Consider the following 21,664-nt stretch of genomic DNA (forward strand, 5'->3'; position numbering starts at 1 on the left):
CAATTAGTCTCTGACTTCAAGGTCTATTTTATCCTACCCTATGTAAAGCTCACAGAGCTCCACTATGTCTTGTCATGTAAGGTACAATCCTCTGGAAAGTTGGCAGCTTTGCTGGAATTAAAATTCTCAGAACTACCCCAGACATGTCAAGTCACAGCAATTGTACTGCACTGTGCTTTCAGTTGTTTGTCACAGTTTCCTGGATTTCAATAGGAAAATCTGTACCATTTACACATAATACGGCAGGCAAGGTTTAACATAACTGTGCCTGTTCTCGGGTGCCTATATATTAAATTGGGAATTATGAGAGGTGCTTAATACTGTATTATAACTTTTTCCAAAAACCAGAACATTTGGAAGGCTGTTTAAGATTTAATCTAGAGATGGTGTTCGGTGTTCATATTTATTTTATCATATTGAACCATTCCATCTTTTGATGCATTCCTGTGAACATAATTCATGCACATTTAGGTTTAATCTTAGATTACTCAATGTTCTGGTGTACAGCACTCTCGCCAATGCATCTGGGAACAGATATTCATGATTTATGTCTGGAAACATAAGCCAAAGTTCAGCTTACTGGTGTCTGTACGTGTACAGCATGTGTGTACATGTGTGTGCGTGTGTGTGTGTGTTCATGCGTGTGATTGTGTGTGTGTGTGTGTTCATGCATGTGCTTGTGTGTCTGTGTGTGTTAATGTGTGTGCTTGTGTGTACAGTAGGCATGCATGTGGATGCATGTATGTGGGTTGGGTGCTTCATCCCGGTGCCTTAGTGAAGCTCCAGTTGTATACTTGATTCTTTATATTTAGCTATATAACTGTAATGTAAATGATGATAGTTATGGTGTGAGGATATCATTTTCTGAAATACAACATGGTGGAGGCGTAGTGCACGGGCATGTTCATACTTTAATAGTTACAGTGGCAATGAAAGGAATTAAATGACTGCGTATTGCAAATTGTCAGTGCCGACTGTTCATTATGCGGTACTATTTAACTCACCAAGCAAAATATAATGTTGAGGTGCTATATTAGTAAATTATAACCTGCAGTTTGAAGCATATAGACTTTTGTTCCATTAACATTTGTTTGTCAAGTGTTGCTCATGCATTTTTCACAAAGAATAAACTAAACGAAATCTTTATCTTACGCTCTTTTGTTAGTTTGGGGGTTAGATGGAGGTGTGTATAATGTAAAATATGTAACACACATGCATACTAGTATTCAAATTTGGCAGAGTTTAACATAATAAAACATATTCTATTCTATAAGTTTTACTGATTTTTTTGTGGGGGGGAATTAGGATTCCAGACAAAAGTGCATGAAATAACATTACATTACATAACAATTACCTAAAAGAGACAAAAAGCCCATTTATAGTCAAGTCTAAAGCTAGCTGAACAAACCAACAATTAGAGTCAAACCTAGAACATTATCCACAAAGGAAATCCCAACAGAAAGGAAGCGGATTGCTAAAGAGGTCAGGAGAGCTGTGGTGCAGTCTTCAGTCTGCATGGGACGATAGCCAGGGTTTCTGCTGTCCTGACTGCAGTGGGAAGCTCATTCCACCACCGCCAGACAGTCAGGGGTGAGGGGTTATATGCCCAGAGGTCGCAGAACACAGAGGTCTGGCTAATGTGTAGGTTCTGAGGATCTTTGAAGTTGAAGCGACCTACAGCCTAGCAGCAAGAATTTGATGCAAGCTGATATAGGTAGCCAGCATAGGAAGAAGGTGGAGGGTAATGATGTGAAACAGAGCTTGTTGATTAGACAAGAAGCACTGGCAGTGTAGAATTTACACACATTTTATATTTGACACAAAAAAAGCTACCAGCCAGATAGATTTTTTGCAAGTCAGATCTCACCTGCATCGCTGGGGGTGTGGCAGGGCGAGCGAGCAGAAACAGCTGCCTGCGTTTTTCCGCGCCTCGCTGCCGGCTGGCTCCAGGGCGTGTTACAGCGCGCTGCTTTTCGCGCTGTTTTAATCTGCTCTCATGATACGGGCTCACAGCGGCGGCGCTTCGCACACCGATGATGTAATCTGTCCCCTGCTCCAGTTCCAAGTCTCCGGAATAACCGCAGTGTAGCGCGGCTGAGGGATCGCGATTCGTACGCGTTTCCGCCCGCGTGTGTGTGTATACCGCCTCGTTCCGCGCACGCAGACGCACGGATACACACGTAGGCAAAAACGCACACGGCTCACTATTCCTCATCGACGCTGCATAATCTTTTTTCTGGAGATTTAAAAGTGGAGCAGTGTGAGAATAAAGTATGCGTGTGCATATTAATTTACCGGGCGCTTATGTATGTATGTGTGTTTGCAGGTGTGTTTGAATGTGTTCATTCTGTCCGTGTGTGTGGGTATGTGTGCTTACAGATGTCTGTATGAATGGCTGTGCATGCATGTGTGTGGGTGAGTGATTGCCTGAAAACACATATATTCAGCCTTGACATATAGGTACAATACCCAGATGGCTTCTGCCCATTTCATGAGTCTCAGTCACACACTCGCTCACTCTGGGGTACAGATGCAGCTAGCCGCAGGAAGAAAACATAAATCTGCCTAAATCAGGCCTTCGCTTTCTGCGCCTGTTTCAGCTGCCCTGAGGCATTGGAGGCAATAAAGAAGAGTCAGAGAAAAGTCCAGAAAGCCGGTGCCTTTGAAAAGGGGGAACTGTGATAGGACTGGTATTCAGGCTAACATCCCCCTCTGCCCCATCAAAGAGGCTCTGTTACCGGAAGCGCAGGTGCCCCGTCGGCCCCTACGGCAGCACACTGCGGCCCCTGTGCCCCGGGCTTCTTCCAGGCGCACGCACACACTCGCGCTTTCATTCGCTTCGGCCGTGCCAGGCGTCTGGCCAAGCACAGAGCGGGTGGGACTGGATCCGGGTCTGTCCTCCCTCTGCAGGTGTCTCGGGTGTGGGGAGCGCGGACACCCCCCCTCCGTAAGCCACCCAAAACCCACCACCCCCTGAGCCTCCGCACCTGGAGACAGTGAAGGGTCTGTCACTGCTTCTATTCAGCCCCAAAGTGCCTCATCATCGTGAGAGAGCCAGTCACGCCTCCCTCTTACTGTCTGTCTTTCTGTCTGTCTGGTCTGTAGTGCTTTCCGTTTGACTTTCTTGTTTTCTGCTTTTGATTCCTTGCTGCTTTTTTCTTACCTTCCCTTCCGCTGCCTCTAGCTCACGCTGTCTGTTCATTTCTTATGCCATTCCCTGAGAGTAATATCCCTGTACCTGAAGTTTAAATTTCTTTTGACAGTAGTTTATGCTGCGTGGGACTTAATATCAGACAAATACTTACAGTATTACAGAAGCCTCTGTTCCCTTATCATTAGTCTGTCTGAGAAAAACATGAGAGATGTATTAGAGTGGGAATTGACCTTAAGCAGTGATCATCTTGCTTATATTACAGGAGGATAAACCAGCTTAGTGTGGAATATATAGTGTTATTTTTTCAGCAATCACGTAAGAAATCTTGCATCTCTCTCTCTCCCTCCCGCCCTCCCTCCCTCTCTCTCTCTTCTTTCTTTCATGCCCTGATACTCCAGGACACCTGGAGAGAGACTCATAACCACAGCTGAAACATTTTGACGAACTGCTAAGAGGAGTTTAACATTGCTAATGAGCATAACCTAGCAGAATGTAGGACAGGGAGGGCTATTCTGCTGCAGTAGACATTGCTATTGGGTGTAAGGCCTCTCATCGATGACATGGACACACTCACATCTTGTACCTCTCGTATGTACACGTGTCCAACTGCTTACAGCCTCTCACACACGTGCTTAGGTCAATCTTACATGGGGCCAGCTACATCTATAGAAATATACCTTGTGTGTGTGTGTGTGTGTGTGTGTGTGTATTTGTGCGTGCGTGTGCGAAGGTGTGGCTGTGTTTTTATTTTTTTTATGTGTGTTCAAGTCTGGATGTGTTTGCTTCAGTGAGTGTGTGTGTGTGTGTTTGTGTGCGCAGTACATCTCTGCATGCGAGTGTGTGGTTGTCACAGGACCTTTCGGTGTTGAGACCTCTACATTTCGGCGTCTCGCGGTTTCTAAGCACCGTCGTAGCGCCACACAAAGTCCACCGCGGCCCTCCTGAGCCTTGAGCGTAGCTCGCCCGAGCGTGGCCCACAATCCCGTCTGCGCGTCGTCCCGAATTGCCGGAGCGCTTCCTCCGAGTCGCTGCGGCAGAGCGGCTCTGCTCCACTTTCTGCCGCGCGCGATACGCCGTCGCTCCCAATGGGAGCCCGGGAACGCCACGTTCCCTGTCAGTCTCCCGGCCTCCCGGCTGCCGCCGCTGTTCCTAACCGCTCGGGCCAAAATCCGGGATTCTTTCCAGCCTTCCCATAAAACCCTGCCCTTAGGCCTCCGTGTATTTGTACCGACAAACAGGGACATCCAGCCTCCCCCTCCCAGCGATATCGCTGCTGAAATTCCCATTTGCATTCGCAGCAGTTCCCGATAGAGGGTTGAAAATGTTGCGCTTTTTTTTTTTTTTTTTAAACCAATTTATTTTATTGTCTCCCAGAACCATAAAAAAGTAAAATGTCCAATTAGATTCTTAGGTCCATTTCACACAGTGTTTCACCAGTGGACGTGCTCTCCTTTCTCAGCCGGCAGTCCACCGGATGTGTGATAAACTTTAAGGCATAGTTCACTTTGAGTTTTAAAAGCCTTATTTCATTCCTAGTGTTCCTTCACTTTGTGGAGTTTTAAAAGCGCTATTATAGTTCTAGTGTGTCCTCAATTGGCTCAGACAATTTTCATCTGTGCAGTTCAGGATACTTTTGACATGTTTCGATTTCTGAATACCTGCCTGACTGGTACAGGGTTATACTGCTCCATCATGAAACTGATCAGGAATACAATGCTCAATGCTTTCATTAGCAGAAACACGTGATCAGAAACACAGCCGATAGCTCCCCAGCCCCACACAGGGTAACATGCACTTTTAATATTAAACGATAACATCGTTCTCTAGTCAACTAACATATTTACAGTGGCAATTTTAGGCAACAGCACTTGAGTGGTCTAAAAAGGCATTTTGCTGACCCGGAAGTGTGGCCTTGGCGAGCTGAGGCATGCTGGGAGCCCCATGGTTGGCCAGGTCCTCCCCCCCAGACACAGTATTATGGAGGTTTTATTATTACATTTTCATAACGATTCCCTACGGCATGTAAGAGATGGCTGCACTCAAGGAACAAAGTACCAGCATGATATAAAAATGAATGTATATATTTATACTTGTAACTAAATGTTATAATTTATGATTTAATGAAATTTGCAAACTTGCAATGTGTTTATAGTCCCTGTACATGCTGCCTTTTGTTTTTACATTTAATCCCTTTTGGAATCATTTACAAACTTTTGGAGTTGTTTAATGCTCCCCTGACTTTATTTTGCTAACAGTTTATTTAGCTGATTATTGCTCTTCTCTGTATGTGGTAAATCATAACAGTAAGCGCAGGTATGGAGTAGAAAGACTAATCTATTGTGGGGGCATCCAAATGAAGATGCTGGAGGGTATTCAGGGACAATGGGATATGCTTGTAAGTGAAATTAGAAAGGGTTAGATGAATTCTCACTTCAAGCAATTAGAGGATTTCCTCCTTATTCCACTGTTTTAAAGTAGAATTCATCTATAATAAAAACAATAATGCATTCCACACTTGCTCATAGAAATGGAGCTCTTAGAACCTTTTATGAACACATTGGAAAGTTGGTAAGTTGCAAAACGTACTGGCAGTGATTAGCAAAATATTTTATTAGAATCTTGCAAATTGGATGTTTGATACGTATATATATCTGTATCTGTATATATTAAAGTCCTGCTGGAAATTGATTATCAGAAATTGAAATTCCATCAGGGAATCTAATCCTGTGCCTGCAGCAGTCCAGCAGAACAGCCTGAAATATTTTATTTAGATCTGTGGGGTTCAATGAGAGGGTTCCCTGTTCCGTTCCATACATCAGAAATCACGAGCTGAAACCTGGAATGCTTTTGTCGATATTCCACACAAAAAAATAAAAAAAGAAGCAGATAAACCGACACAAGGTGGCCAAAAAATGCATTGGGGCGGAAGAAAGCAGGGCCACTCACTCATGGGCCCGGCACAGAGACCCGAGATCATCTCATTCTGTGATTTACTGAGAGGAAGTGTACGCGTGCGCACGTGTGCGGTCACGGTCATGGTCTCGCTCCTAAATCAAGAGCCCGGAAGGCAGAAGTCTCCTGAGATATGCAAACAGAGGGGAAGAAGGGGAGATTGTTCACAGGGAATGTGCTTCGGGGTGACTGCGGGAGCGGCTGCCAGAGTCAGCTCGTATATCGTAGGTGGCCGTAAATGTCTGGCTGAAGTGTACCTCCACGATTAATTGCAGCGGCTCACCTCTCGATTGTGCTAAGAACAGCATCAACGGGTGCCTAAACTCAAACAGCTTCTGCACTCGCCCTTCGTATGTTCGGCGTAGACACACACATCCCAAACTTAAAAAGCAGGTGCTCGATAAAACTTGTAAAACACAACATCAGAAATAGAAAAATATCACACCCACTGCAGAATGCTCCCTTGCGCTAAATTTGTTTATTACCGATTGTGACGTCTCAGATGAAAGGTATGAAAAGTGCCAAAAAAATGTACAAATTCTTGTTACTGGGTGTTACCCTATAGGTACATAAAAGTGTACCCCAAACCAGCAATATATAATTAATTTGTTCCTTTTTTGCTCAGAAAACATACTAACTTGTACCCAAAGAGAGCATTACTGTAACATTTAGCCTACATTTGGGCAATTTGATCCTTGAAGAACAAAAACGTACCTCCACTGTCACTTTATTTCTGAAAGTGTGGCCCAGTGGAAGTAAGCTGCATAACGTGTGAGCAATTAAATGTCTTGTTATACTTCTGTTTTTCAGTCTGTTATAAGGCGTGGCAGTACAAACTCAGGAATGGCATGTTAGAAATGATATCCTGAGTGCCAGGTTGGCAGATCTGAGACTTGTGCTTCTTCACCCGTGCCTTAATGCCATGGAGTGTGAAGGAGACGCAATCTCACTGCTGAGGGAGCTGAGCACCTGTACTGAAGTGCCGTGCAGGTGCATGCTGTCGTGACGTTTGATAAGATCTGAAGCGCGGAAGGAAATTAGTATTCACTCGCAGATTGAAGAAATGTTGACGTGCGGCTCGTGGAGGAATACGCTTAGTGCTCCTTTCTCAAGCTGTGTTCTAGAAATACGCTGCTTTGTGTCTCCTGCGGCTCTTACCTCATTACAGTCTAAGATCAGATTACAGTCTATCTTTCAGGAGAACATGCAAGAGGTCCCTGTGATATTTATTCTGGGTCTACCCTCCAAAATGGTGGCTCCCATTTTTGCATCTAAACTTTGTGACAAACCTCTGCTATTGGCTGGGAAATATATTCAAGTTCATTGGATCAAGGAGATACCACCACCTGCTGTACAGTGGTACCCAGAGTCTTTCAAAGTTCTTCCCCATGAGACACTACCTGAAGGGTAATTACAGGTCCTTCATGAAGCTCTGGACATCGGTTTTTCATTATTTACCAGGAGAGAAGATTGAGATTCTATTAAAGGAACAATATTTTACTTGTGGATACTCCCTCCCCTCAGGAAAGACTGTCGAGGGATCTGTGTTAAATCCATTTCTGTGATAAACGTGTTTTCTTTTCTTACAGTCTCTATTGATCCCTGGTAATACTGCATCATTCACTGCCAATGTCCGGGAACATGTGGTCTGTGAAAGGTGGTGGGGGCTGGGGGTTATGTGGGGTGGGGGTTATTCAGGACAGTGAAGCGGAGAGCGATTGGGAAGGCTAGAGGTTGATTTAGAATGGATTGTTCTTTGTTCTATTTATTGTCTATTGTTTATTGCAGGGTCATTTTGTTTGCAGGTTTTGTTTTGTTCATGGGCACTTTTTGTCTGTACATGTTTGGTGAAATGTTTGCTCTTTGTTTTATCCATTACTCTTGAAAGCATTTGGATCTCATGAGTCTGAAAGAAGCATCTCTCCCTCCATTTTTTTGTAGCCCCTCCTACTTTCACGGACACCCCCCCGCAGTATGTGGAGGCCAAGGAAGGGGGCAGTATCACTCTGACCTGCACAGCCTTTGGGAACCCCAAACCTGTGGTGAGCTGGCTGAGAGAGGGTGAACTCCTGGGGAACGGCAGGAAGTACAAGGTAAGCCACCTATCACATCGTAAACTATCACTTTTCCTCTCACCTCCACTGCGTGTGTCCGGCCTGTGCTCCAATGGGGACAGGATTCATTCAAAAGGCGAACTTCCTGACCAGGAATTGCTGGAGGGCAGAGACTGTAGGTCATGTTTCACTGGACTTCACTGGACTGGAGATTTTGTGACCTTTATCTGATTTAACAATGCTTAGTTGTGTTCAATATTTTTAACCATATTCTGTGTTCAGTATTCAATTTGAATGATTTATGGTCATGCGTTCATTTGATACTGAACTTAGAAGTGAATTGAAATACGTAATTCCAAATTTGTGTTTACTGTTTCTGAGGGAAGCCCCAAAGCACAAGTCACAGTTCTTTTGTTTTATTTCTGTAATTATAGTTCTCCAGCAGCCTGGAAAAGTGAATCATTCAGATTCTTGTTTTCATGTAACATGCTGTTGAGCTCAAAGGAGAAAAGTGATTTTGTCAGATTCCCAGCTGTCTCCCAGCTCTCTCTGTCAGTGATCCACCAGTCAGTGCACTGCATAGCGCTTTTTTACATTACATTACATCATTGGCATTTGGCAGACGGTCTTATCCAGAGCGACGTACAGTTGATTAGACTAAGCAGGAGACAGTCCTCCCCTGGAGCAATGCAGAGTTAAGGGCCCAACGGCTGTGCAGATCTTATTGTGGCTACACCGGGATTAGAACCACCGACCTTGCGTGTCCCAGTCATTTACCTTAACGACTACACTACAGGCCGTTATTCTCCCTGGAGAAAGAGCCCATTTGCAGCTGTTGACTTTGAGGAAATGAGCGTGGCGTGTCACTTGCGTATTGTGTGTCCCTTGGCTAAATCACATGTGAATGGGACTGGAAGCAGCCGTTGACATGACGATAGAGCGTACCGGAGTCACAGAGCAGCGTACTCTATCAGAGAGGCAGTAACTGCGTGTGCACTTCCTCTACCTGCCAAAGAAGGGTCCCAGGCATATCGATTAGAAACCCTTTGAACTGCTTTATAAACTGACCCTCTACTCCTCGCTGTTTTCCTCGGTGACCCCTCCCGTCAGTCTGGTCTAAATCTCTCCCTCCCGCCGGGGGCCGTACCTAACATCTGCGTGCAGTGCAGTGATTGACATTTCGCCCGACCGCGACTCCCCCTCACGCTCTCCGCTCTGTGATGGAAAGGAAGTGACAGGCCTCGACAGCATTCCCTCTCTCTCCCTGTTCGCGACGATCCCGCCCGTGCCCCTCTCTCCCAACCTCTGCTCCCCGGCCCACCTCGCTGCCGGCCCCTGTGACCGGCCAACGGCAGGGCACCGCAGAGGCCCTGCCACATTTCACCGGCTCACCGCAGTGAGTAATCGTATTGTTTCTGAGTGGCTGATTGACTCTATTTTTGCTTCACTTAAAATTCATGCCACTATCACACTCAGTATGAGTACCAGCTGTGTGCCAATCAGGCCCGGAGTATTCAAGTCCTATCAACAAGGCTAAACCACAAGGTGACTGTCTGAAATAATAAAAAGCGCAGTTTGAGTTTTTAAGGTGTATTTTGAACATTGAAATTGATTTCATTTTTCTGGTTCTTAAGTCGTAAGCATAAAGAGGGTCTTCCCTCTGGTTGTAAGGAGTAACCCTGCCAGTCACATCTACAGATCCACATGGGAGTGTACCTGAGAGGCCTCACCTGTCAACCACTTATTTGAAACATCACGTACATTTTTTTAATATCCTTTATTTAACCAGGAATAGTCTCATCGAGATTAAAAATCTCTTTCGCAAGAGAATCATGGCCAAGACAAGCAGGGAAACGGAGTACAAGATTCCAATTCATATCAAATACAACAATTACACAAAGTACAGTATTACAAATAAAATAAAATGTACTATATATAAAGTCGTTGCAGCGTAAGGTAATCAAGTAAATGTTTTAGAAACAAGAGCAATCACTGAATGATCTGTATTCCAGTTCTTACATTTTTTTTCTAGGGTTATTACGGAGCTGGAGATCTTTTTGTAATTGATTCCAATGAGGGAAGCTGCATAGCTAAAAACATTTGTCCCAAACTCAGTTCTGACCTTTGGTAAGGTGAGCAGCATGATGTATTGATCTTGTGTTCGTAGGTTATAGCTTGAGCTGAGTTAATAAAGTGCACAAGGACCCTGTAGCTTAATATCATAATTATCAGCCAGGAGACAAAATACCAATTATGTTCCAGGCCTAAGCACAGTTAGGGGGTAGTCAAAGAATCTGCATTTTCGAAATCTGGACTGCTGCAGACTGTTTCACAAAAGGGCTGATGGGAAGTGGAGTCTTTGTCAAGCACACTTCAGGCTGTTGGCTGCACATACAGACATACTATGTGGAAAGTTTTGTGGCACTGGCTTTTGAGTTCATCCCTGGAGTGTTTTTTTAAATGGATTTGTGGACAGTACAGTTTATCACACTTGGGTGGCTGTGCTTAATAATAATTGCTGAAAGATTTTAACCTGTCTGTGGGTTTGACTGATTATTTTTTAATTTTGCTGCTGGAAAAGCTTTTCAGCACGACGCTGTTAATGTTGATGCCATGCTAAATAATGTATTGGCTGTTAATTAGACTGGGGAGGCATGCGGCAGTGGCTGGAGAGCTCCTGTCCAATCAAGAGACATTGTGCACAAGGTGCAGCAACAGGTCACATAGTTTCACTTAATTTATTTTCATCGTTATGGAACACTCAACTGCAATTCTGTACAGTGATCTATGTTCTCAAATATCCAACTGCACTATAAAAACGAGTGCAAATTTGACGGTAAAATACTGGAAACTGGATTTCCTCTACCATATAAATAACAGTATTAACCTGTTAAGCATTTGGTACGGTAGGTGTATATCAAACAAATCTTTGATCTATAACAGTGTTTCGCAATTATTTACATTTCAGCTGTTTACAATTTCAATTCCTCACTATTTTACAGACTTTTACAGGAAGATTCAGGGACATGTTTTTTGCATCACTGTGTCTTTACAGAGGATTACAGAAAAGCCCCCATGGGTACTTATTTCTGAAATCCATTCTCATTTAAAAAATCTAGTTAAAAATAAGAACCCTGAAACACACAGCACTGTGACTGATGTCTTCGCGTTTGATCTGCAAAGACCTGCCACAGAAAGTGACAGAAATACGCGCTGGTAGGCCTTAATGGTACAGTTTATGATTCAAACGTGAAGCGGCTGATTCTAGCGTGCTGTTTCCGCTGGGTGCTGTGCTCCATTTCAAACCACCCAGGTCAGGGCTGAGAATGACAGGCCAGTTACACACCCGTCTTCCCTCTGCACCAGAAGGAGCAACACCATTGATTAAATCAATCATCTTTCTTCCAATATGCATTTTATTTCCACTGGCACAGTTTTCCCTGTCAGTTTAACTTAATGTATTAATCTCATTTCTATTTATTTACCTACAGAAGCATCTTAGTGGTAGTAAAGCTATGTGTCATTTGTTAAGACCTGTTTGCCATCATCATCATCATTCTAATAATCATCATCAGGTGTGATGAAATCTTGATTTCTGTGAATAACTTTTTTTGCGGGGTTTTTCTGAGGCCATCTATTCTCTATAAGGCATAGTAATACATGTTACAGTCTCTGTGATGAGTGAATTAGCAGGCATGAGATGTACTGTAAGTTTACCAGTATTGTTGTGCTGATTCTATCTCTATATGGCTACACAATAATGGATTAGTTACAGGACATTTCTCCTCACAGAATGCATCTGCTAGGTAAAGAGTAAAGAGTGAGTCCACTCTGTACTGGAATCCTTAGTAAACACAGTAAATCATTATTTTCAAGGTGAATGGATTGGCCTGTGGCCCAATGTTGTGCTGGTGGCTATCAGTCATATCACAGTTGTTAGTTTGGGGAAAATAATGAATTTTTAATACAATACATTTGAGGAATTTAGAGCATTACAGATGTTTTGAGCTGTAGTGAGCTCTAACTTTTTGATTAGTTGTTAATACCCATTTTCCATTCTATGCACACATTTAGGAATGTGCGCGTGTGTTTGTGCGTACGTGTGTGTGTGTGCGTACGTGTGTGTGCGTACGTGTGTGTGTGTGTGTGTGTGTGTGTACGTGTGTGTGTGTGTGTGTGTGTATTTTTCCTTTTATTACAATGTCATCTTCGTACCAGCATGTCTGGGGAACATGTATTTATCTAGGATTGTATTGCCTTGTCTTGTTCTGTCTCTTTCTATCCATTTGGACCACAGGAGGAAATGGCAGTTTTAAGTGAGGTATGAGGAGGAGGCATGTGGTGTAACTGCCCCGCTGTCAGCAGGCAGCCATCCATCACGGTGGCAGTTTACCTGTGTGGAGGTTTACATTGTGGCCTGCGTCACATGCTGTAGTCAGGCAAAAAATTATAATCTGATCTTTAGGCATTTTACTGATTGTGTGTAATTATTATTATTTTTTTTTCTGTTGAAGGGAACTACTTTCTCACCCGCTGAAAGGCTTCTGTCCTCACATTTTTACCCTAACCATTACAGCCGATTTAATGAGGTTGCCCAATGTTTCCCTCATGCCAAGCTCGGCTATGATTTCCTCCACTAAGGAAGTAACAAGATTTTGTGAAAGAATGTATTAATGTATTAATATAGCTACAAGCACTGCGTACATAAGTTTCACCTGTAGCATATGGCTTGATACGGTGCTTGATACAATTTACCTTTTAGGCAAACTAAGCCATAGGTACCCTGAGTGTTAGGCAAGCATTGCTCAGCTGAATGACCTTTTCTCTCTGTAATGTCATGTTATGTTATGTTATGTTATGTTATGTTATGTTATAGCAGCCCAGTTTTAGCATGTTGTCAACATTGCTCCAGGCAGTACAGCTGGGTGGAAATGTGAACTGACCCCATTGGCCTTGCCCCTTAGACCCTTAGACCTGGTCGTCAGTGTTAAAGGGTGGCCCGTAGCATAGTGGTTAAGGTAAATGACTGGGACAGAGAAGGTCGGGGGTTCGAATCCCAGTGTTGCCACAATAAGATCCGCACAGCCGTTGGCCCTTGAGCAAGGCCCTTAACCCTGCATTGCTCCAGGGGAGGATGGTCTCCTGCTTAGTCTAATCAACTGTGCGTCGCTCTGGATAAGAGCGTCTGCCAAATGGCAATAATGTAATGTAATTAAAGAGCGGTTCTCCGCGCGTTGAGCTGCTGGTGCGATGAGCGACGCTAAACAGAAACAGGAAAAGTTGCGTGGGAGGCAGTGGCAAGCTAGCCTCGCTTCACCTTACACTCGTACACGCTCTGTGACCCTGACAAGGCAGCTCCAATGCTGCCGATGTACCAGAGCAAAGCTGATGGAGAACCTGAATTATTCACCGGCCAAAGCCTCTACTCTCCTCAGTGCCCACCGTAGGCAACTTGCGAAAGTGTGCGATACGTCTCTCTGCATTTTCACGTCGTCTGGTAAATGACTCGCCTCGGTGTCGTAACCTACCTGCGGACCTCCCGGTAGAAAAGCGACCTTATGCATTTTTCACAAGGCTCAGTGAACTCTTAATGCCACTTGCAAAAAAGAAAGGAAAAAGCAGAGCAAAGCTTTTCCATGAAAGTATGTGTGTGGCTTATCTATTGCTGCTGGTTTTTTTCCTTTTCTGAATAGGCACATCTGTTGCGTGAGGGTAATGTGTTCTCAGGGGTAAGCCTACTATCAAAGCTACAATTACTTTTTTATTTACTATCATTTTTTTGTGAGTCCTCAACTGCCTTTGTGAATCCTCCATACCTGGCTTAATACCTTCAAAGAAAGTAGCATCAATGTTTGGTCAGGGATGAAGGATGTCAGTTCTTGTCAGTTCAAGGCATCAGCATAGCCCTGAATGCCAGCAGGTGTATACTGAGCTCTTTTTCCACCATTTTATTTTTCTCAGCTGCACAAACAGGACTACCAGAGGCACAGTATTTTTCAGAGTGAGGCTTGATGCGTTTACAACTGGCAAATACTGTTTTCAAGCACCCTCTCAAAAATGGTACCACTATGTCCATTCTCTCAGAAATACTACTACTACAACTACTACTACTACTGCTGCTTCTAATACTACTGCTACTACTACTTCGACTACTACTACTGCTTCTAATACTACAGCTACTACTGCTACTACTACTACAGCTACTACTGCTACTACTACTGCTGCTGATACTACTGCTGCTACTGCTACTACTGCTGCTGATACTACTGCTGCTACTACTGCTTCTAATACTACAGCTACTACTGCTACTACTACTACAGCTACTACTGCTACTACTACTACTGCTACTACTACTACTACTACTACTACTGCTACTACTACTGCTGCTGATACTACTGCTGCTACTGCTACTACTGCTGCTGATACTACTGCTGCTACTACTGCTTCTAATACTACTGCTACTACTGCTACTACTACTACTACTGCTACTGCTGCTACTACTGGTGCTGCTGTTGATACTACTACTGCTGCTACTGCTACTACTACTACTGCTACTACTACTCATAATAATAATAATGCAAGCGAGGCTGATATAGGGAGGGGGATTATAAATAATATCTTAACAATGAAACATAAGCTGATATTTCATGAATTCTGCTCAAATGCCAGAGAATCTCCTGCCATTCTAGATAAGGAGTATGAGGCCTTTAATGACGGCAGTGAGTCAGGACCTTGGCTTGACATGTCGTGCAGAAGACATAGATATGCTGGTTAAAGAAGCAGGGTTGCTGGAAATCTCTGTGGATTTAAGTAAAGGAGTTCCTGTCCGAAGTCTTGAGGGATGTCATCATTACCGGTGATGGGCTATTGTGGACGAAGTCCTTGTGAAGGGTGGAAGACAGCACGCTTGGCTTGACCAGCCCCAGCAATTAGATGGGTTGGGTTTTTAAATGGGAAAGCCAGAGAATTTGCACCAAGCAGAGCAGATCATCAGAGTACCAGCCTGTCTGCACTCTCCTAAATTGGCAAGAAATGTTGCAGTGATGAGACGGGCCTGAAAACACAATTAGGCAGTCCAAATTGGGGGAAAGGGGACCGAGATCCCAGCCAACCGTACCAACTGCATTGGCATACAGTAGCTAGAAACAAAAAAGTCAGTTTAGCTGAGCTACATTAAACAGGGTCTGGATGTCATATCTGTGAGAAGGGGGATTTCTGTGCTAGCACATTGAAAAAAGAATATGTTATGCTCAGTTGCAATCAATAATACAAAAATTATGACAAAAATAACTAACCACTACTCTAATTTGATTTCTAAGCAACATCTGTACTAATCTATTTTTACGTGACAAATTAAACTCTGAATGTGGAGAAAAATATCTTGTGTGGGTGTGCTGCCACAAATCTAATTAAATGTAACTCTGAACTCTCTAAAAACATCAGAGACTTTACACCTTTTCAAGTTTACGTCTTAATTAACTGCATTCCTCTTTATTTATCTCAACATTGTAGCGGCATTGTAAGTTCTCTTTTCATCACTTGATTTCTTATGAGAAACGTGATTTTGCATATGATTTTTGTATTAATATTTCATTGTGTCCTGCATCTTGTTTCTTTTGGATTATTCTCTGTGTAGCCTCCTTTAGCAATAGATAAAGGCATATTAATTTAGCTTTTGGACACTTTCACCATAGAGCAAGACGTAATGGCTGTTCTAAATGAGAAATGAGTATTTATGTAATGATGAATCCTGTAATTCTGTCTGTAATTACTCCTGGCAAGTTTCAGAGAGCTGCTTATTAATTTTATTCAAATGACAGGCACAATGACAATGACATCATTGTTATGAGTGTGCACATGCCAAGGTTTTATATGCACCCTCACTATTAAATGTTGGCATTGTTGTGGTTATGTTTTTTGAAAATGTGCAGTCATGCTTCAGGCACATATTGCTGGGAATTCTGCCTTTGGTTGTTTGGCTGGTGGTAGTGTGGCACATGATGAAAATCAGAGGTTCTGATTGGCTGAAATGAGGATGAATGGTTCCGTAACCCAGGGGGATCCTAGCATGTAACTTGCTCCTGCCTGGATCCTGCTGATGGCAAAGAGGGAACGAAATCTACCTCCATTGCAGATATTTTGACAGTATCCTTGGAGGAAGTTGCAAACAGACTTGGGCCATGTTTAAAAACACACAGAGACTGTCATGTTATATGAAGTGGAGGTTAAAAGAAAATACTGCGTTCATAGTACATTACATTCACACATTTTTAATTTAACACGGCGATGTGATCTGCCCTTGAACATCTTGCCAGTAGAATCAGTAAAGCTCGTGTTTTTACACATATTTTTCCCTCTGGAAAACATCAAACGATATCAAGAGTGTAGGAAAAGCTAAATTAGGGCAAGAATTTGGTATGTAATTAATGATGACACATAGAACTAGCAATAATTTTTTTGTGGACTCTATGGGCCCTTTTTTAACAGTCAAGGTGCAGTTGTCATACTCAAGCCGTGATTCAAGGTGCTGGCATATTCTTTCCCTTTAACAACAGTGGACTAGTCGTCATGGCTGAAGCAGGGACATTATGAGATGTTCTGTTACGAGTCTCTCTACGTAACATTATACTTGTGATATCAAAACAAATTTGAGACTGAATAGTTTTCATTTTCACACAAACAAAACAAAATATATTTTCCATTTATTTTGTGTCTTTGTTTCTTTGCTGTCAAATACCACTACTTAAAACTCAAATAAAATACACCGCTTCAACATAAGCCTGACATACACTCACTAGAGAACAACTCTGCAGCCAACCAGTCCCTGCTGTCTTGTTATAGACACAGCTTTTGTATTTTTAGCATACATGCATACTGCTGTATGTATATAAGCAATTCAGGTTAAGCCCCTTGCTCATGGGTACAATGGCATTGTCCTAGCTGTGAACCTCCTAACCGCACTACTGCTGCTGTTGAGCTGAATGCATCATGCCACAAAGAATTCATTATCTTTATGAGGACTATATTGTAATGTACCACTGACAGGTCCAAATATATAACATTCCAGATATTTGCTCAGTCATTGACCTAGCCATCCAAATGCTCAAAGAACATGAAGTCCTCAGTGTGTTCTGGTCCGTGTTGGCGGATGTAAATTTTGGACCCCGATATGTATGGCACATTCATAACAACGCCAAAATAGAACAATTTGGCAGCGTTTGATTTTAAACCTGGTTTAGGTTGTTTCAATACACAAACACATTATGGACCACCATACTCGCACGGCGTTGAATGTCTCGATTTAAATGTCCCCTAGTGCCCTAATGCCTCACCCAACTCATACGAGTTTACTGCAGACCACAAAACTGCCAAACCAGGTGCAGGTCAGAAATAGTCCAGGACTAGCAATTCCAGTTCTGCCCCAGCGCTTTTACCCCTTATATTGTCTTGAAAACTGAGGTCACCCTTGTTGAAATTCTCTTTCTCTGTGCGATGCGGGGGAGAATTATCAGCGAACAGCAGGTATGAATGTGCAGTTATCTCATGTGCGTGGTTAACCTTGCCTCTGTATACGCAGGTGAGTGATGGGAGTCTGACAGTGATGTCAGTCAGCCGGGAGGACAGAGGGGCTTACACCTGCCGGGCGTACAGTGTCCAGGGAGAGGCTGTCCACACCACACGCCTGCTTGTCCAAGGTAACCGCTCAGCCTGTGTGTGTGTTTGTGTGTGTGTGTGTGTGTGTGTGCTTGATCCTGGGTCATGCCGATTACACTGACTCATACAGAGCAGATGGATAAATGAAATCAGGAAACAAGGACAACTGGGGAGCATGACGTTAATGAAGGAAATTCTAATCCAGACAAATACCATTCCCACCCTGTTGTGTGTTAATGTTCGTGTTCAGTCTGTTGTGCCAGACATCAGCCAGAGAACTACACACAGACTGTATTTGTACTGCACTGTGCTGTATTCTGTCTCTTGGGAATCACTCTGACCTCCAGGCAAATGAGGGATCCGGAAGGGGATCTTCTTCTCCAGCAGATCTCCTGCATTGGATTCTTCCAGGTTTTTTTCCAACCAAGTCCTGCCCCTCTGACCTTGCTCAACACACCACACACTTGTGTTAAGTGCAGATGAAATTGCCGCTTCTGAGAGGACAGTTGGTCACACACACACACGTGCACGCACACACTCACACACACACACGTGCGTGCACACACTCACACGCGCATACACGCATGCACTCACACACACCCACACCCATTTTCTCTCTCTTGTTTTCATTACTAAAATGATTATGGTGTTCAAAACTTACATTTATTCATTCACTATTCATGAATGGCTAAAAATAACAGGTCATTCATTAATAATTGATGGTAGTGTGTATGCCCGAAAGTGTAAGTTTGTGTAGTTCTGGTTGTGATGTGATTATTTATGCAGAAAACTGTTTTATGCAGTGCCTGGAGAAGGGAAATAAGTATGATTCAATTACTCAAATGTAGCCTTGGGAACCATAGACTGTATCACCTTAATCAAAGTCCACATCCCAGACAACAATGCTAATGTAATATATACAGTACACATCGGGTTTTTTTAAATACATTTGGAATTACAATTCACATTAATTTACAAAGAATTTGATATAGGAAATTTTTTTTGTGTAATAGGGAATTATGAATTATGAAAATGGGTCCAGAGCAGGTGTTAGAGTGTTGAAGGACCTCTGTCTCTACGGTAACCAAATGTCAAATCCTCATTGGACAGCCTTTTTCAGTCAGTTTTTCTTATTGGCCAATCTCTCACTCTCTCTCCACTCTCTTGTCTTTACTCCCTATTCTTTTTCCCCATCTAGACTGAGATACTCTCTCTGATATTCCCTCTTTGTCTACCTTTTATTTTTCTTCTCCTTCACACATTTTCTTTTTTCCCTGCTTCGTTTTCCCCTCCTGCTCTACCAGAATGCACACTGAAGGAGCATTTCATGCACCATTAGTGAGGAGTCAGGGAGGGAGGAATCGGCCTGTTGATTAAAATCCGTGACGGTGATCCCCCCCCTGCGTCGTGACCGATCCGCGCCGTCTGGCTAAAGTAACAGCGAGCATCTGGAAGGCAGTTCCTTCCCCGCCACCTCGCTCCCTCCCTCCGCCACGGGCACCCGTATAGCCGTCGAGTCTCCTGAGGGATGACGCGGGGGCCGGGAGATTAACCCCGCACCGTCCGCCCGCACTCCATCACCCCGGCGTGCCGGCGGACGTCCGTCTGGGCCGCCGTGCCTCCCAGAAGCCCCCGCTGCTTCGCCTGCTCCGAGACGTCTGCTCAGAGGGACGCTGACTCATTCCCGTCGCTGGTGCTTGCGAACGAGTTCCCCTCTCACACTCATTAAGGCCTCAGAGTTGCCTGTGATCCAGCTTGGCTGTCGGTGCCGGGTTGGTGACGACGGCTAACTTAGTCACCTCACTTTAAAGGTCGTCTGTTCTGGGACAAAACTTTTTAAAAGATCCAATCACACAAGCTACAAAAAAAAACTTAAAAGCGAGCCAAAAAACGTCTGTATTACAATTAATGGCGACAAATCTGCCTCTCCTTGTCACTATCACAGAACTACAATACCCATACACATTTGGGGCCTTTCATGCTTCCTGTAGCTCTCTCTGAAACTGCAGAGACTCCTTCCTGTGTTGCGTTTTTTTCCACAGAAAGCTCTGCTTTGAGTAAAGCAGGATCCTTTTGTAGTGATCTCAACAAAACCTGGAGCCTCAGGGGACAGGGGGAACAGAGAAAAGCCATTACGCAGCTGGAGAAAGATAAAAAAAAGTTGGAGCCTTGCACTGGCTTGGGAGAAGGCTGAAAGGAGGGAAGGGTTTATTTCGTATGAGTTAACGTTACGTAACACACCACAGCGCATGCAGAACAAAGCAAATGTGTTTCTTTGGCATCCCAGCACTGTGCCCCAGAGCGAAAGGCTGTTGCAGGACATGCTCATGCGCTCTGCTATATGTGCCCAAATCTATAAAACTACAGTTCTATATGTTGTAGTTTAAACAGAAAATCTACCCACAGTGCATCTGTCTGAACTTCAGATGGTTTAATGGAGACCTGGGTCAGCTGATGCTATCATGTTGACATTTTGGAATATTAGTGTATGTTATAATCACCATCATTTGTTGGTTTTTTTTGGGTTTTTTTTTTAGCAATGTAGTGGATACCATTGTTGTGAGCAATGCCTGTGGTCATTATCTTTGTATCAGGATTCTTAACACTAAAAAAGTGTGGAAATTGCACCTTTAGAATGCACACAGAAACATAATCCATGTAATACACTATTTGGTGGTTACCACAGTCAAATTTTTAGCAGGGCACCGCCAGCAACAAGGGCTGTTGTGATCGCAAGCATTTAAAATTTGTGTACTCATTATTAATTCATACTGAATGCCTGCCCAAAAAATGGCAGCATCACCAAGTGGCCTCTCAGGTTGCACACACAACCGCTTCAAACCCGAGCTCTCCGGATCGGATCAGCGCCGGCTGGGAGCCCCAGCTCCATCGCTACAGCTTGTGTTTTGGTCAGAAAAACCTGTGTGAATTCATTGGGCCAACTTCCTTCTGTTATTTCTGTTGAGAAAAACTGGGACTGTTCATAATATAGCGCTTGTTTCAAATGATGATAACTGTAAAAACAATCTACGCCCAGCCCGCCCCCTAAATGAATCACGGCCTTCAAGAAACTGACCCGTTTCCATCTTTCCTTTTTATTTTCTTCCAGGACCACCATTTATTGTGTCACCGCCGGAGAACATTACAGTAAACATATCCCAGGATGCATTCTTCACCTGCCAAGCTGAGGCGTACCCTGGCAACCTGACATACACCTGGTTCTGGGAGGAAGATAATGTCTTCTTCAAGAAGTAAAGTTATGATCGGGTTCATTATTGTACCATTCTCACTGTCCGAGCACTGTGATTATAGGTTTGTGACACGTGCTGAGAATAGCCAGTACACTACTGAATGACACCGTGCTGTTGTGCTGTGCTGCTAGCTCATGGTGAGCGAATGACCTCTTAAATTACATTTCTGTGAAGCAGGTTGACAGTTATGTATATAACGGTGGATGTGTCTAGGTTGCCCATTCATTTTTATTGGACAGGGTATGTCCTTATAGGTCTGCTTCTCATAATATTTCAGCACTGAAATGTTTCTGATGATTCTATTTGTCTGTCTACATTTCTTCATTCCCTGTCTCTCTGTTTGCTGACAACTCATGTCATCAAAACCAATGTTCTATTACAGTAGATAAACATTAACGGATAATGGCATCCCAATCATTCGATCATGTCACCCTCAAGGGAGATGCTGTATTAGAACGTTGTCATGGCAACGCCTATATATTGAGATCAACAAATTACAGTCCAAGATCTTGGTGAGGTAAAAACGCTTAGTGTCAGCCATTTGTGACCTTTAATTTGCCATAATGACCATAAGTTAATTTTCAAGCGTCCTCGATCCA

At 43.6% G+C, this 21,664-nt stretch overlaps 1 protein-coding gene across 1 annotated transcript in view; it reads left to right on the forward strand.

Annotated features, from left to right (window-relative positions):
• Positions 1 to 21,664, forward strand: part of igsf9bb (immunoglobulin superfamily, member 9Bb) — a 134,781-nt gene that overhangs the window by 60,792 nt on the left and 52,325 nt on the right. Inside the window, exons 4-6 of the mRNA XM_061250243.1 lie at positions 8,048 to 8,199; positions 17,738 to 17,855; positions 20,924 to 21,065. Of these exons, the coding sequence (XP_061106227.1) occupies positions 8,048 to 8,199; positions 17,738 to 17,855; positions 20,924 to 21,065 (412 nt within the window). The remainder of the gene's footprint in view (positions 1 to 8,047; positions 8,200 to 17,737; positions 17,856 to 20,923; positions 21,066 to 21,664) is intronic.

Source organism: Conger conger, chromosome 7 (genome assembly GCF_963514075.1).
Source record: "Conger conger chromosome 7, fConCon1.1, whole genome shotgun sequence".
In the NCBI taxonomy this organism is placed as follows: domain Eukaryota; kingdom Metazoa; phylum Chordata; class Actinopteri; order Anguilliformes; family Congridae; genus Conger; species Conger conger.